At 40.2% G+C, this 16849-nt stretch overlaps 1 protein-coding gene across 5 annotated transcripts in view; it reads right to left on the reverse strand.

Moving 5' to 3' along the window:
• The window catches only part of LOC105198252 (semaphorin-1A), a 265225-nt gene that overhangs the window by 3566 nt on the left and 244810 nt on the right, over positions 1-16849 (reverse strand). For all 5 annotated transcript variants that reach the window (XM_026137182.2, XM_011164915.3, XM_011164917.3 and 2 more), the window contains 5 exons: positions 13067-13163; positions 9712-10121; positions 5729-5817; positions 2243-2384; positions 157-505 (listed from right to left, as the gene is read on the reverse strand). In XM_026137182.2, coding sequence (XP_025992967.1) covers positions 157-505; positions 2243-2384; positions 5729-5817; positions 9712-10121; positions 13067-13163 — 1087 coding nt within the window. The remainder of the gene's footprint in view (positions 1-156; positions 506-2242; positions 2385-5728; positions 5818-9711; positions 10122-13066; positions 13164-16849) is intronic.

The raw sequence follows: 16849 nt of genomic DNA on the forward strand, positions 1-16849 counted from the left end.
AAACCACGCTGGCATCGATGCAAAACACGCGACGCGGCGATGCGCGACGAAAGCTCGAAAGCGTGGCACCGCGTGTGCGCGCGCATAGTTTGCGTTTAATTTGGATTTCGGCTCGCGGCTGAAATCTCTCTCGGCTCTCGAGCGATTTTCACTTACTGGAAACTGGTGCGTATAACGATCGGCTGGCCGAAAAAGCTCGGCACCGACTCGTCCATCAGCGAGTGCGTGTTGATGAAGTTGAGCGTCAGATCCGGCAGTGTGCGCGAGTCGTTGGTGCATTGGCCTGGCCGCGGGTCCGGCACCTTCGTGTCCTGCACCGGCAGCCAGTTGGAGTTCAGGGCGCTCTGCTCCTTGAAATTGCCGGCGAAGGTGTCGGCTATGTCCTGCAGCGAGAACGCGCACACCGCCGAGCCACTTATGCTGTTCACCGGCGTCGTAAAGGTGCCGTAAATGAGCTGGGCCGACGTGCCGCCGTATTGGCCCGATATCAGCTCGGTCGTTGACTCTGCAATCGAGACATTCCTTAAATTACTCGGGGAAATGTATTCTCTACAGGACGTAGCGATATACGATTAATCCCGCATCTAACGTGGACTCGTATCTGTTTCTAATGGCTTCTGTACACAGGACGCGGCAACGTTTGCAGGCGTTATCCCTGTGTGCAGGAACCATAACGACACACTCGCACATATTGTACATCTCGAATCAAATACTGAAGGGAGATCTGGATACGTATCTCGCGGATTTATGAAAGTTCGATATTAAAATATAAAATTTGATGTAAAAGTAATAGGTAACATTTAGGTGTTGAAGTTACAAGACTTTTTCTTCTTTATTGTACCAGGTCGACTGGTTGGCCTGACTGGCGGCTCTTTTCTTTTCGCTAATATTTATTTTTTGTCGTGTTCTTAATTTATTTTGTGGCACAGTTTTACAAATATATATATATTTTAATTTAATTATTAAAAATTTATTAAACAAATAAAATAATTTTTTTTTTAAATAGTCGAAATACATTAAAGCATTTCTTAAATGCTTAATAAAAACTGCGAGCACGAGAGAATTAGCACTAGGCACTAGACTGGTTAGAATGATTCTGTGAAGTTTCGGATACGCGCTGTAATATTTGCTGTAATGAGTGCAGTAGTTCCAAACTTTGAAATTTTATAACTCCAACTCTTTGATCCATTGACATCTGAATGTTACATGTTACTTTTACAATAGCAAACTTTATATCTTATATTAATATTGAACTTTTTGAAATTCTGCAAGATACGTACCTGGCTCTTCCCTTGTTATAAACTTGAACCGAATCTTATTAGATAACTTAAAGACTTGAAAATTTGAAAAATTCTAACGTCGAAATATCACAAGATATAACTATTTCAAGTTATAATTTAAATACTTTAAGGATGTATGGCTCATATCTCAAAGAATTACCAAAATGTGAAAACTTCATAAAATATTCCAGTTATAATAGTACGTTTGATTGTCTCTGTAAAATTGGAATACAATTCACTTATTGATTTAAAAGTTATTTAATTATTTGTTTCCTCTTGACTCCTATGTAAAATCGTATTTTACAGTATTTATTTGCAAATTTGATGGAAAAGCAGCATTACAAATTAAATCAAAATTTTTACATATAAATAAAAATAATAAAACTCTAATAAATATTCGTGCAAAAATTCATTTAGATTCACTTATTCGTTTGAAAGTTGTTTATTTAAAATTGCATCAAAATGTAGTAATTTTCGCTCCAAAAAACCATGATAAATCAAATTGTTTATTGCTTTTTTCTTTGCAGCTAGTTTTAAATGAGCTAAAATTCGGATATTCATGATCAAAGTTTTTTGTTGATTAGGAAAAAAAGAATAAATCTAGGGAAGCCTTCAGTTTTTAAATTTCGATTTTAGCTCGTATTGTATAGCCAAAACATCCTTAAGTTATAAATTATTATAAAAAACGTGAAAGTCTTTTGGCGAAATCAGGATCAAGTGGACTACTTGGCCAAAGAAAGACCGAGTCATTCACCTGTGTAAACGAGAGGACATCCAGTGATTCTGAGATATACGTCCTCGTAAATACAATATACAAAACGTCACAAAAGATTTTATTTTTTTCTATCATAAAAACAGTTTGGGAAAGCAGATGCGAGCTAGATGTGTTCAGACAGCAGGCAAGCTGCAAGAAAACTCGCATGGTCACATACCGCGCGAGCACGCGACGTCCGTATACTTACGAATCTCATTAAAGTAGAATGGGAAGTCCCCGGTGACGGAGCAATTGAGACGCGACTTCAAGAAGGACGTCCACCTGTTACGGAAACGATGCGGTCCGCCCCGGTCGTATTTACAGACTCGCGCCACGCGAGAGTAGACGGCCTGCAAACGCGAAAATTGCGTCTCGTAAATTTCACTGTAGAAAGAGCAAGGCGAGAAAATTTTATTTCCCACCCTCTCTCCCACTTCCCCTGCCTCCCAAAATGTGTCGCGGGGGAGGAAAGGGACGAGCGAATGAATGAGGAAATCTAGTTTCAGCTTTTACGCGCGCTATTAAAGTGACACGCACGTTTCCGGGCGGCACGAAGCGCCGCATAAAGATTGCCGCGAAACTTCCTGCGCGGAGCAGCCTGTACGAAATCCAACGTAACGCGACTTTCGGGGGAAAAAAAAATGTGATTCGCAAAATACACTGTGTGCGGAATACTCCGCGCGCGGGCGAAAATTATATATAGAGGGTGAATTTATCGTGACGTCCGTAATTAAAATAGAATTCGCGAGCGCGCGAGCACTCGAGCGCGTAAACGAATAGAAAAGCTGGGAGGAAACGGAACGGAGTCCGCGCCCGCGCGCGATTTCGAAGATCTCGGAATGATTTATTGTGCCCCCGCCGAGATTATAAATTTATTCCGGGTCGCATAAAATTTCTCCGCGACGCTCGCCCGCGGGAGGAGCCCCCGCGCAATCTTTATCCGTAATACCCGCGCGTTCCAACTTTTTCCCCCTGCTCGGATTTATCCTTCGCTCGCCGTAAAATTATGCGTCATTATCAGAGAGCACGGAAAGCTCGCGGCTCCGCCTTTGACAATAAGTCGAGCTTCGACTTAAGCTTCGTCCACAATACGAGCCCGACGCTTGCGGCTTTCGCTGCCAACGCCCGGGGACACTCGTCCTACGTGCGTAACGAAGAGAAGAAGTGACGAGCACCTGAAAGCTCGATCTTCAATGCAAAACGACGCGGGCGAAAGAAATAGTAATCGCTTTACTCGCCGACATGGAAAAAAAAGAAAGAGAGAAACGTCCGGGAAGAGCAACCGCGCGCGGCTACGGACTTTCGCGAAACTTTCGCGCATATTATCCGAGTCCGACGGGAAACTTAATTTCATCCGACGCGATTCTTCTTAGTCCATTGTTATCCATTGATCGCGCGCTAATTCGCACGGAACAAAATATTGTGACGGGACTTTTATAACCGCGAGCCGGTCTTTATCGTGCAAATTTCGAGATCCACAGTGTAAAAGCGACGGAGTATTAAATCTTACGCGTGAGAATGACGCGGGGAAGGTTAATAGCGAAACTAATGCTGTTTAAGCGAGAGTCCCTTAATTGCATGATCGATTTTTGTCGTTTGGCCAACACGAATGTGTGTGTATGTGTGTGTGTGTGTGTGTATGCAATGTGCACTAGCGCTCCGCGGGACTCGAAACTTTGAAATATGAACATTTCTGTTAACAATCTAATAACATTGGTCAACAATGAATATGTGTATTTAATATGTGTCCTACATTAAAACAGTGAATTCTTCTTAATGTTATGATACTAATGATAAATGTTATAAGTATATTAAGAAAAATTGAACCGCAGCTCTAGTTTTCATCAATTTTCACATACAAATTTGTATCCCGATTTTATTTATTTTTTAATTTTTTCATTTATTTATATGTAAATAAACTATAAGCATAACAATAAAAAATATTACTTGTAGCTTTAGTTGAAGAAATGCAATACAGATAATACAAATTATTTTCATATTGCTAAATGCTGGAAAAAACACATTTAGTTGAAGTTAGTTCAAAATGCAGCTAAATGCAGATCTGAAAATAATTTTGCTCGTCTACCAATACAATTATGTAGGACGCCCCAGTATGAATAATGTTGCTTGCAAAAATATTTTGATAGTCTAACAAAGTGGCAATCAGACTGAGGCGTCCTACATAATTATTTTGATGGTATAAGAAAATTGTTTTCAGATCTGTATCTAAATTTTTTGGTAGCAAAGCTATTCTTTCCAGGACATATTTATAAGGTAATAAAGACATCAGCTCGCTTTTCTATCATTCTATCTTTATTCTTTATTAAAACAAAAAAATGGTGTTTTGATACGGATCTCTATGTATATCTCGAAAGCAAGCTAATTATGTCAAAACGAACTAAAATTTAATTAAAACTTTAAACATCGATAATTTCACGTGTTATTAACAATATTTTAGAAAAAAGTTGCCGCTCGCGTCATAACATTATGAAAACCTCACTATCATTATTTTTGGCCTCTTTAACGTCATTTTTTCAGTATTGTGAATTGATAGCCAAATTTCAACAATAAATTTGTATTCAACAGGCAAAAATACATAAAAAAATGACTATTCATAGTCGTGATTGGAGACATAAAATTACCGTCAGATTCAATGAGACAATTACTTACGGTAAAATTACGGTAATATAATAATTTGTTGGCACTTTTGGTAAAATTCATTGTCTTTAATAGTTTTATGTGCTGCGAATAAACTGTATTCATGTTTTCCACACTAATACACAAAATAAAACAATATTCTTTTATATTTTTATCAATTATACTCGCTAATTGATGAAGCAAATTTCTCTAATTGATGAAACCATAAACTCTGTCTCTTATGATGAGAATGTGCGACCATCACTGTTAGGAATGATAATTTTGTCTCCGATGATGAGTCACGTAGTGAACAAAAATTAGAGAGCAAAGTGTAACTGAAAATTTTTTACGTAATTTTTCATTTTTATTAACATTTAAAAATTTAACTTTTTGCTTTATTACTTAAAATTATTCTATATTTTTGATTTACATATACCTGCAGTATAGTGCAATTACAGAAAATTTATTTCGTTTTCTATGTATACACAATTCAATTTTTTTTTGTTTTTTGTCCCTTATATTAAAATTTTTGAGTTACACAGGTTAATCAATAAAACATTAATAAATAAATTAGCCCGTAAAGTATAATGATATAAAAAATATAAATTAAAACTATCCTGCACCTGTTACATTTTGTTTTAAAAGTCTTACTAAAAAATGTTATTCAAAGTTTCACTAATCACTATGAACTTAGTTTCTTAATTACTATATGCTATATGTAGCATTTAAATCTACAGTATAAAAATATTTTATGGACAATCTAAATAAAACGTTTTGCTCATGTTAAAAGCTAAATGACCTTTCAAGCTTCATATCAAATTTTTGTAGAATGTTTTTCTAAATTACCATATGACCAGTTCTTCAAAATTACCGGATAATTTACCGTAATTTATCGAGCAAGACCAGATTGGGTCATTTTTATTTCTGCTCGTGATAAAAAAAAAATTACGTTGTCTAAGCGTAATTAATTAATAGAGCACAGTGCACAAAGGCTCTCTTTCGAAATCTATGTTGGGTAATAGGGTGTAGGGACGATTAATTGCCGACGATTCCTTACCTTGCCGCAATTGATATATTCTACAGCGGTCTCTCTGAAGAAGAAGTAGACGAAGTCTCCCTGGGACATGGAGCTCACGAAGTTCGGTGCTGCAATTAGAATATGTAGCCATTATTACTAACTGCTATTGCCATCGCGCGGCGTGGGCGGCGATAGTAAATGGCGCCATAAATTCCCCTTATAAATAAATGAGCGTAATAACCACCTACTGGAACGCAATCGATGGTGTGTAATAAAGCAGACAACGCTCATACGGCGCGGCCCGGAAAATAAGGGGGGTGGAAAAATCTCGGCGCGATTTATTTAAAAACTTCCATTTCCACTCGCGACGTCGCGTCGCGCGATGAACATTAATTCCCGCGCGTTCGAGCAGCTCAAAAAGTTAAGGCAGCCGAGAGTACGGTTATTTACGGTAACAAACATCCCCCTTAATTGTGCCATTAATTTCGACAAACGTGGTAATTAATTGGGCGTAATTACCGGCGATTAAGTGCATCAAGACACTCACGTTGACAAACGGCGCATTAGGCCGATTATTAACGCTCGAAAATTATTACGTACGACTTGGCCGCGTTGACGATCATCGTCGCACCACTGGCACTGGTCGAAAATATAACGAACGCGACGCGCGGCCGGACCGTCGAGGGTGAATCAGCGGAGCGGACGCAAAAGTTTGACGACACGTCGGCGTCAAAGGTCGCTTATAGCATCCGAGCGCAACTACCCTCGCCAATAAGCCGGCTACGTGTAAGGGGTCCTTTTATTTTCTCTCTCTCTCTCTCTCTCGGTTATTTCTACGCCGTCGCCCGGTAAAACGTATGTCGTCGTCGCTACCGCTGCTGCGTCGCGGTTCCGCCGCACCGTTCCGGTCGACCGCCCGATAAAGTGGGAAAACTTTATCGATTTATTAACTTGACAGGGTTTTCATAAGCTTCTTAGGATTCATAAAGTAATATTAATCTCGCCATGCCACGTAGGTATATCCGAACGACCCGTCGCTCTCCGCCCCATAAATTCTCCTCGTTTTACCCAACCTCTTGGCGAGAGAGCTTCTCCAGCTCCCCTGTCTCTCTCTCTCTCTCTCTCTCTCTCTCTCTCTCTCTCTCTCTCTCTCTCTCTCTCTCTCTCTCTCTCTCTCTCTCTCTCTCTCTCCTTCCCTGTCGTCGCCGGCTCGCTTCCTTCCTTCCTTCCTTCCTCGTTTCCTTTCCACCTCGCGTCTCACGTCGCGTTTAACCGCACCACCGCCGAGACAAAGTGCCACGGAAAATTCGCGGCGAAGACCAGGGGAACCCCCTTTCCCGAAAGGGAAACACACTTCCGTCGTTCCTCGATCTCCCATCGCGACCGATTAGAGAAAAATGCTTTTCCCAGACGACACGGTCCGTCCCCGCGTCTCGTCTCGTCTCGTCTCGTCTCGTCTCGTCTCGTCTCGTCTCGTCTCGTCTTGACTAGTCTCGTCTTCCGCACCTCGATCGTCGGCAATCATTCGTCCGGAGATTTTCGATTCGCGATTTGCCGAGGGGACGACGACGCGGAGGAGCGACGGCGATGCGGCGTATGACGGCGGCAGCGGCGGCGGCGGAATGGAATTGAATTTTCGACGGGCGGAGAGAAAATCAATATTGTCCAACGGGTGGAGAAACTTGATTAGCGCTCTCGTACACCGTTCAATTAAAATACCCTGGGTGGACCGGGGGGTCCCACCGTCTCCGCCTCGAGCAAAGTGACGTATCAATTTTAACGCCGTGACGACGAAGACGACGGTACTTTGAAGTTTTCGTATAATACGCCGTGGTATAACGCCGGAGAAAACCAGTTTTTAATTTATTAAATCCACAAAGGGTCTAAACGCGACGTATGGACGGCAATGTTGGGCGAACAAAGAATTCATCGATAACCGTGGAAATCATAGCGTATATCAACACGTTTCAAAAGGCGCGATAAAAATCTGTTATGTCTACAGCGTTAATTAAAATCGTGTTTAAATTTCGTTAAATGGAAAAGGAAAAAAAAATCGGTGCGGTGTATTTTCGCATATTTCGAATGTGCCCAAATAAAAAAATATACGAAATCGCGCAAAAATTCTGGACACCGAATGAAATAGAATCCCATTCGGTCGGACATGATTTAAACAATAACGACAGTTAAAAATCGCGATAGTTGGTCGGCTGTGCGTGTATCCGCGCCTACCGCTGCTGTATAGACGGTGCCTGCGTGCCTGCATCACGATGCAACGGGGTCGCATTACAATCTCCGGGGCAAATTTCGAGCCGACGGCGACGGGCACGGTGCCGCGCGACGCTGCTCCGTCGTTATACGAGCCCGGAAGATCCGTGGAATAATCTTGGAGCAAGTACGATGAGAGAGAGAGGGAGAGAGAGAGAGAGAGAGAGAGAGAGAGAGAGAGAGAGAGAGAGCTTAGAGAACCACGTACACGCACGGTTAATCCCGGAATTACACCGTGTGGATTAGGAGCACCGAGGGAAGTGAGAGAGAGAGAGAGAGAGAGAGAGAGAGAGAGAGAGAGAGAGAGAGAGAGAGAGAGAGGGAGAGAGGGCGCACGGTAGCGGCTCCGATCGCGCGACATTTCCGCGAATAATTTTCCCACGGGAGAGGAAGATGGGGAAAGGAAGAGAGTACGCGCGCGCTCGCGCGTCCCGTGGATTTTCAAAGTCGACCCGACCGAAACTTGGCGTGCAAATATTGAATCGAACTCGCAGTCGAACTTTAATGGACACGAATGTGTATAATGCGGGAGCTGTGCCGCGCGATTTTCAAACATTCAGACACACACACGTGGTTTAGGCACGCGGCACGGTTGTTCCCTTCCGTCCGAGAGAGGTGAGGTGGGATCACGTTTGACGGCGGTGTAACGAGGTCGATAATGGACAATAATTATGTCGCGCTGGAATATTAATAGGATAATTTCAGAAGTTGGTAAGCGCGGTAAAACGACGTGATTAAAGTTGCGCATGAGAACGATAATAACCTCGGTGGCAACCTGGTGAACCACGTGAAATATAAGCGACGCCGCGAAAAGTTTTCATGCAATTCCGTTCATTCGGGAATTCCCTTCACTCCTCTTTCTCTCTCTCTCTCTTTCTCTTTGCCTCCGTGCGCGCGGGAGATCCCGTCCGGCTTATTGATCATTTTTATTTAATATCGAATCATCCCACGGTCCACCTCCATTCTGAACTTTTCTTATTCGATTCTCTGGATAATGTGAATCCCGGTAACTTTCTTCCGTAAACTCTTCCTCAGATACTTTCGATAAATGCGACTATTGTCTTATTGTTAAGAAACGCGGAGAGTTCGCTGGGACTGTGAACCGATACAGAAACGCAAACTTCCGAGAGATACAAATAACGGGGTTTCTCGCTACAATTCCTTGCAATTAGAAAGTAACGATTGAATTAATCGGATCTCGGCTTATAAGCTATCTATCGCAACCAATTAGCTCGGTCTAATTGCGATCCGATCTAGTGACTCTTAGAATCGCTATTTGCAGAGAAATCGTTTCTCGACACTACCTTGGAAGTGCTAGGAATGATAAACAACTAAAATAAACTAATTCAGGCGTTTCTAGAATAAACATTTCATCTTGCGATTACGAGTAAACTCAGCGTTTTGCAGAATAACGGAAATTATAAAATGCCGCTTTTCAAATACTGTAGCATCTGTACATTTCAGATACTCCGCGTTTGATAATCTGCATCTCGCGCCGCCGCATTAATGATAATCTACAGCTTGCCGCGATGAAAATTAATATTCCGAGTTTCGATCATTAACTAGCGACTTCAAACCGCACTTGTCGCCATGTCGAATTAATGGCAAAAGCGCGCCGCCAAAATGAAAATTGATATCCCGAGTTGCGATCGGAGTTAACCGCCGACTTTCAATGTAAATCAGCAGAACGCGATCATTAAGCGTCATCAATCACCCGGGCGAGAACTGACGATTGGATTAGCCTTCCTCGCACTCACCGTTCAGACTCATCGAGTCGTACTGCTCGGTCTGCAGCGGCTCCCTATAGATTATCGGGTCCATGCCCGCGAAATCGGCGACCGTGCCGGTGTAGAGTTCACCGTCGACGTAGACGAAGGTGCTGTTGTGCTGCGGGTCGTACGGGCACCTCGCCTGCCCGCCCTTCTCCTTCACGATCGTGTAGTTGCCCGCGTGCACCGTGTAATCACGGCACATCGGCTTGAAGGCGTTGGTGGCGCACACGAAGAGGTTGTTCGACCCGGTCTTCACCAGGATGCGAATATAGTTCTGGCAGTTCTCCTCGGGCGTGCCTTTGACGACGCACATCTTCACGTCGTTCTCCGTCGAGTACCAGGTCAGCCTCTGCTGCTCCGTCAGATCGGTCAGACTGAGATTATGCACGAGATTTCTGCGAAACAAGATTATACGATTTTATCATTTAAAAGTGAAGATTCCTTGGTATGCGGGACAGTCTCAACTGTTACCAACTGAATTGGAATGCACCGAACTTTTGTGACGAGAATGTAATGCGATCTCTACCGAACAAATTCTTGTAAAAATGCTCTCTCTAAAATCTCTTTAAACTCTCAAACTCTGATATGGTCACTGTTACTGGTATCTTTCTGCACTGCACCTACAACGACTATCAAAGAAGCAAAAGGAGTCTAATGCACGTTGGATGGAGGAAAGAGTTTGCCAAGTTGCAAAGTTAGATGCCTAAAGTAGACATCAACGTAGCGGAGCAAGGCTGTCTGGTTAGCACGGGTTTAGCTGGGAAAGCGGCGTTTGTGAAGTTTCGGCAGTCGATCGTTAACTCTTCTTCATTAAGCACTCCGCCGTATGCTTAGAAGCACTTTAAAGGGGAAGAATCCCTCCGCGCTCGCTGCTACGCGTCGCCGATCGCGAGGATTTTGCCAACCGCGGAATAATCGCGAGGCAATCTTCGTATTACAAGCTTGGTGTAACGAGCGAGAAACTTTCGTATCATTGACAGGGTGCACGACGGCGGTGGCAGTGGTCCTCAACAAATCGGCCGAGCAATTAGTGTAATCCGATCAATAACGAACGAGCTTGGGTATATATCAGAGTTCATTCACGCACAATGCGTTTAATCCGTGTACGACCTGATTATCGTCGCTTCTGCCGACTGATTTCAGCGTTGGAACAGCGCGCATTGAGCCCACACGAAACGTGAATAGATTTATTTGCGTGCACGCTCGAGAATCCGAGTGAGAAGGGGAGAAAAAAAAGAAGAACGCGTGATAATCGATCGACCGGCATAATCAAATCGTTTGAATACGTCCCCTAATGACGAATCCAAAGCCCGCATTTAAATAGACATACAATTTATATGTTGCGACCTGCATCTGCAATTATTTCACATTGTATTTGCTCGATCTTAATACGATATTGTAGGTGTTTAAGAGTGAGGGAAAGTAAGATGACCACCTTAAAGCTTGTCGATTTTTCCTAATATTTGTAATAATCTAAAAATAATAATCTTTTTTTATTTGTATTTCACTAAAGCCTCGTTTATCATCGATAAAAATTAAAAGCTGACGAATAAACCAGAATTTTTTTTTAATTTAAATTTTTTAAAGGACGTGTTAATTTCGTCATCTTGTCCTCAAATGTGGATAAGATGACTTTTTAATAATGAGTGAGATGGAAAATAGTCAAGTAAAGTTAAAAATGTACTGTCACGAATGAAAAGGATTTATAATAATATTAAATATAATAAGCTTATATTATTTTGATATTACAATGTTAAAACACAAAAGATAAATGGAACAAAAAGAATTTATGTAATCTGCAAAAATAAAATTATTAAATTTGTAATATATATTATTATGATACATGTTGCGATTAAAATTATATATAAACAAAATGCTGTTAAAGTAGAAAAAAATGCACAAATGCATTACTAACAGTCATCTTGTTTATTTATTTATTAAATACAAATAATGTAACATAAAAATTAAAAAAAATATAAATATGTTATTGTATATTTTTAATCAATATTAAGATTTTATAGAAAAAATGTATTGAAAATATTTATTATAATTATGTCATTTCTTATAAGCAAACACCAAAAAAATTACTTATAAGTGTTTTCAAAACACATTTCTTATTATAGTGCCCACTCTTGTGAATAGATTAAAATCAAACTACCGCAGATTATTTATTAACATCTAAAGTCTCTAATGAATTACGAACCGGTTTATCATTTGTTATTAATTTGAAAAAAGTTAACAATTTGTCATCTTATTCCTCTTTCTCCTATGTCCTTTCTGGGCATACTTTACGTACTTGTAAAAAATTTTACAATAAAGATTAATACGCACAGAAATAATATTATAAAATACATTTTTGATAAAATTTCGGACAATAAAGATTCGAATTTAATTCACACATGGCTTGTGAGTAATCGATTGAATATGGTCCAACAGTCGCGGTAATATGATACTATAATATCAATTGTTGTGTTTGACATGATTAATTATCTCGTTACAGAATATAGCGATACATAATAATTTTTGTTTACGTACATTGAACAAAATTGATTGTTTATTAGCCTTTAATGAACAGAATGTACAAACTGTAGCGCGTTATGTTATATTAAAGAGATTTTTTTGAGACTCCCGAGTATTTGTTTGGTGAGAATATCTGTTTTGATGTTCCTCCACAATGAATATTGCAGAATGAAATTATGATACAACTTGGAGTAGAATACAATGTCGATTAATAATGCATTTTGAAGGTTGTGATACGATTAGCAGTATCATTGTCAAACAGGAAATTCATAATTATTTAACGGTATTCCACCAGGCCCATAGCGATACACATATAATTAATTTCTACGATTAAAATGATCATTATCTCCGTTACCAAAGTCCATACATTCCGGGATAACGCACGCGTTCACGATCAATGCATAATTTAATAATAGAAATTAAAAATTCGCACTCTTGGACAAGCGGAGATTTCGCGAATGTTTGTCATATGCCACCGCACAAGTGTTTCAGATCGACTTTGATCGAGAGAAGTCGCACAGGATTAAAAAAAAAAAAAAAAAAAAAAAAAAAAACTTAAATATAGAATTTACGGGATGAAACGAGTTTGTACGTATAATATATAAAAGAAAATACACGATTTTTCGATGTGCCTCGTGATCACCGTCGATCTTAGGCGCTCGTGCAGACAGCAGGGGCAATGATACGTCGGAAGATGGATAGGCGGGAGGGCCAAGGAGAGGAGACTGAGAAGCGAGGAGGAAGAGGAATAAGAAGAAGTGGAAGAAGAAGAAGCGGCCCTTTAATTAAAGCACTAGCTCCAAATGAATCCTCTATTTACCTTCCGCCGACCAGAAGATAGTTCCCGTCCCTGAGCACCAGCCGAAAGTAGTCTGTGTGCGTCTCGTTTCCCGTAAACCTGAACACATCCTCCGCACCTGAAAAAGAAAAGCAGAGGAAGGGTTTCGGATTAGTTTTTGTTCTATCGCTTGAAAAGTGGAATTACCTTATTCTATCTAATTAGCCGTCGACGGCCATCGACGTTGCTCTTTTGTGACAATCGACGATGGTTCGTCCTTTCTCCCCCTCCCCCCCCCACCCTCCCCCTGCCTGACGCCGCGAAGGGCCGGAGACGGCTTTAATAAGAATAATAAGCTTCCTTTTGACCGCGGACCCAATGAACAATGCTGATCGATCATTAGCGAACCAACTGTGAACACAGTCTTTCTTAACCAACTGGTTAAAAAAAAAAAAAAAAAAGAAATGGCTCCATTATCCGTTAATTATTCATCGATAATAATTCGCAAGAGTGGTGTTTCGCTGGGCTTTCTCAGTGTAGCGAAACTCGCGGTCGAATTCAAGCGTAACGCGGCAACAACCATCGGATGGGAATCGACGCAATGACACGTATCACTATCCGTCATGCTTTACGTTTAAATCTGAATTTTCCATATCGTTCTTCTGCCCGTACGTAACGTTCTTTCGGATAACGAAATAGTCATGTTCAACATCTGCGAAGCGAAACGTTAATGAACGCCTCGCTGGGTCGCCGAGTGTAATAAGCAGAAATTTCCGGAGCAATCAATGCCGATCGCAGCAATCTAGGATCCGGTGCATGCAATTCGGAACATATGCATAAATTGCATTGCCACACTGACGACGTGCAGCATATGCAGCATGCGAGGGAGCAATATGAGCTTATTAAATATTAAATATTAGTGCGCCGCACATGACACATGAAAAGAAATATGTTTCTCAATAGTGATATTGTACATCCACGGTCATCGATTCTATCCCTTGGAAAATTTTTCAAACTGAAAAGTCACTATCTTTCTACATATTCGCAGTTTATTAACGTAGAAATTTAATTAAATAACGATTAATTAAATAACGCTGGAACAACATAATAATTTAATAACAATACAATAATTTAATAATAGTTTGATAGTTTTTAAAAATTTATCTTTAATTTATCTTCGTTTTAATCGCGAGAAATTATTAATTATATTTATCTTCAAAACTCGAGTTCGCGGATTAACTTCCGAAAATTTATTGCATTTGACATAAAGGTTACTTCGCTTTTATGTCAAACGCGGTCGCAAGCGGCCGGCGCGACCGTAAGCTCTGACGTTACGTTAATCATGAACTGCGAGTATGTAGAAAGATAGTGACTTCTCAGTTTGGAAAATTTTCCGAGGGACAGAATCGATGACCGTGGGTGTACGCGATAACAATAAATGGATCGCAATATGAATATTTATTCAACGTACTTCACGAAGCTTCTCCTAATTTTTCGTTGTTCAAAAAAAAGAAACGTTTATCAAAATGGTACAAAGTTTTTCACTTTCTGTTCTAAATTTTCTAAAGTCGACACATTAGGGTCATCGATCTTCGATGTTGTCTTTGTGTTCAAACATAGCGATAATTTACTTCACAAATATCAACTGAAAGCTCTCTTTGACTGCGAGGTTCCGGTGTCATCGCTCGATCGATGCGGGAACAGATGGTATAATTAAAAAGAGCAATTGTTAGACGATCCCATATCCTGATGTCATTCAATGTAGATGATCGGATTTGCGCATCCGGTAACTGTGATTTAAACCAGAGATAGAGATGCACTTAGTGCACCCAATCGCAACAAAAAATAACGACAACGATTAAACGGTTGATGTAGTAACGTATACTCACTTTTTGGGAAATAAAAACATTTTTATTTACATACTATTAGTTATTACAAAGCGAGTTATTCACCGGTTTATATCGCGGAAACCGACAAGAAGTCGTCAACACGCAGCGAAATTTAATGTAAAGAACACTTATTTAAATCGTTTGTCGGCCAACTGAGACAGAATTTCGATTGCATTATAATTTGAAAAGCGCTGCAACGCGCAAACATAAATGGTTGTATAATCTACCTAATTACGCCATATTTAAATGTAATTAAACATCCGCATTTGAACCTTACTTATTGGAATGCGTATGATAATTATTCCGGGCTTTGCACATTCAACTGCCACTCAGTGTCAACCACTGAACCACCCTCTATCTGATTTATATAATTCTAGTCATGAATATATATATAATAAATATATAACGTGCGCGTACGTGTGCGTTGCAAGTAACCACTCGGTACTACCGACCATATATAGTCGCAAATGTTTGCAATAACATTCAAAGTGAGCCAATCGACCATGCCGAATGTTATTTAACAAACATTTGTAGTTGACATTTTTAATCGTCATCTATACGAGTTATATTCGCGGAAGCTCGCAAATATGTTCTATAAAAATATTTATACATATATAGGACGTTATACATGGAAAACGTTTTTCTATATACCTTCTGGATGGGTACATTAAAATCTTTCAAGCCCGACAGTCGGTTATCATCGGATACATCAATGCCAATCGATTTCAATGACTGGAGAAGAGGCGCGCCCTTGCATCCAGTGCATGCAATTTAGGTCAGATATAGGCAAGCAAGAGCGATAACAGAAACACTGCCAATGAACGGAAGCAATGCTGAAGCAGGCTATTATTGAAAGCATCATACGTCTTGCCGTAGAAACGAATTAACGTCATGTTGTCGGGCGTTACATTCGTGACGCTCGACCGTGGCAAGGTTCGAGAGAGAAGAAGTCAGATGGATGAGCATCTAACTGATATGGAGAGACCGAGGCGAGGGTGACGTGTACGGAGGAAGAGAGCGAGAGGACTGGACGCGCGATGGATCGACGGATAGCTAGGTAGAGAAGCGTCCACTGCCTATCCTCTTTCTCTGATTGCTTTCGAAATTAAACGAGCCGGGTGTAACTCGGCCATCAACTCCAGGACTACCTCGGTTATCGCTTTCCAAAATTAGCCATTTGATTTCAGTCGCGTGGCGCGCAAGATTGCAGTCGAAGAAGGGCGATTCGAAAATGGAACGAAATTCAAGCATCTCGGCTTATCTCCGTCCACCATACGTGGAAAATATATGAACAGAAAAATAATTGACATATACTGTGAAAAAAATCTGCAAGATTTGATATTCCGATGAGATATTATTTAAACGTCAGCAATTAAACGTAACTTTGGATTCTCTTTTGCAGATATTAATATATATAAAAAAATATTAGTATCGAATCAACAATTCATCGTTTCATGTATAAGCAAGAATGTAAAAATTTTTCTTGAAAAAATTTATAATTTTAAACAAACGTAATTTGCTAGCATAAAGAAATGAAATTTTTTCAAGATTTGATATTCTTGCTTAAGTATAAAACAATGAATTGTTGATTTCATACCAATTCATTTTCTGTGTACATTTCCTGTTCCTATCTACGAAATATTTATCAACTTGTGTTAATACCTTCGTATATTTTTGATATATTAACTATGCGCTTGGAATATTAATATAATATATGCATAAACAATACGCTTGACATTCTAGAGATACATTAATCCAAAGAGAATTGTAAAAGAATTGTAAATGATAAACATTTCTTCTGATACATTTTCTAAGATCGCAGTATCTATAGAAACTCGCTCTTTAGAAACGTCGCTCTTCGATACGATCAGTGAAAACCTTCGATTGAAAGGACAACGCAATACGAGCCCCATTACCGTAGGAAATTCGTCCTCGT

The sequence above is a fragment of the Solenopsis invicta genome, chromosome 7, assembly GCF_016802725.1.
Source record: "Solenopsis invicta isolate M01_SB chromosome 7, UNIL_Sinv_3.0, whole genome shotgun sequence".
In the NCBI taxonomy this organism is placed as follows: domain Eukaryota; kingdom Metazoa; phylum Arthropoda; class Insecta; order Hymenoptera; family Formicidae; genus Solenopsis; species Solenopsis invicta.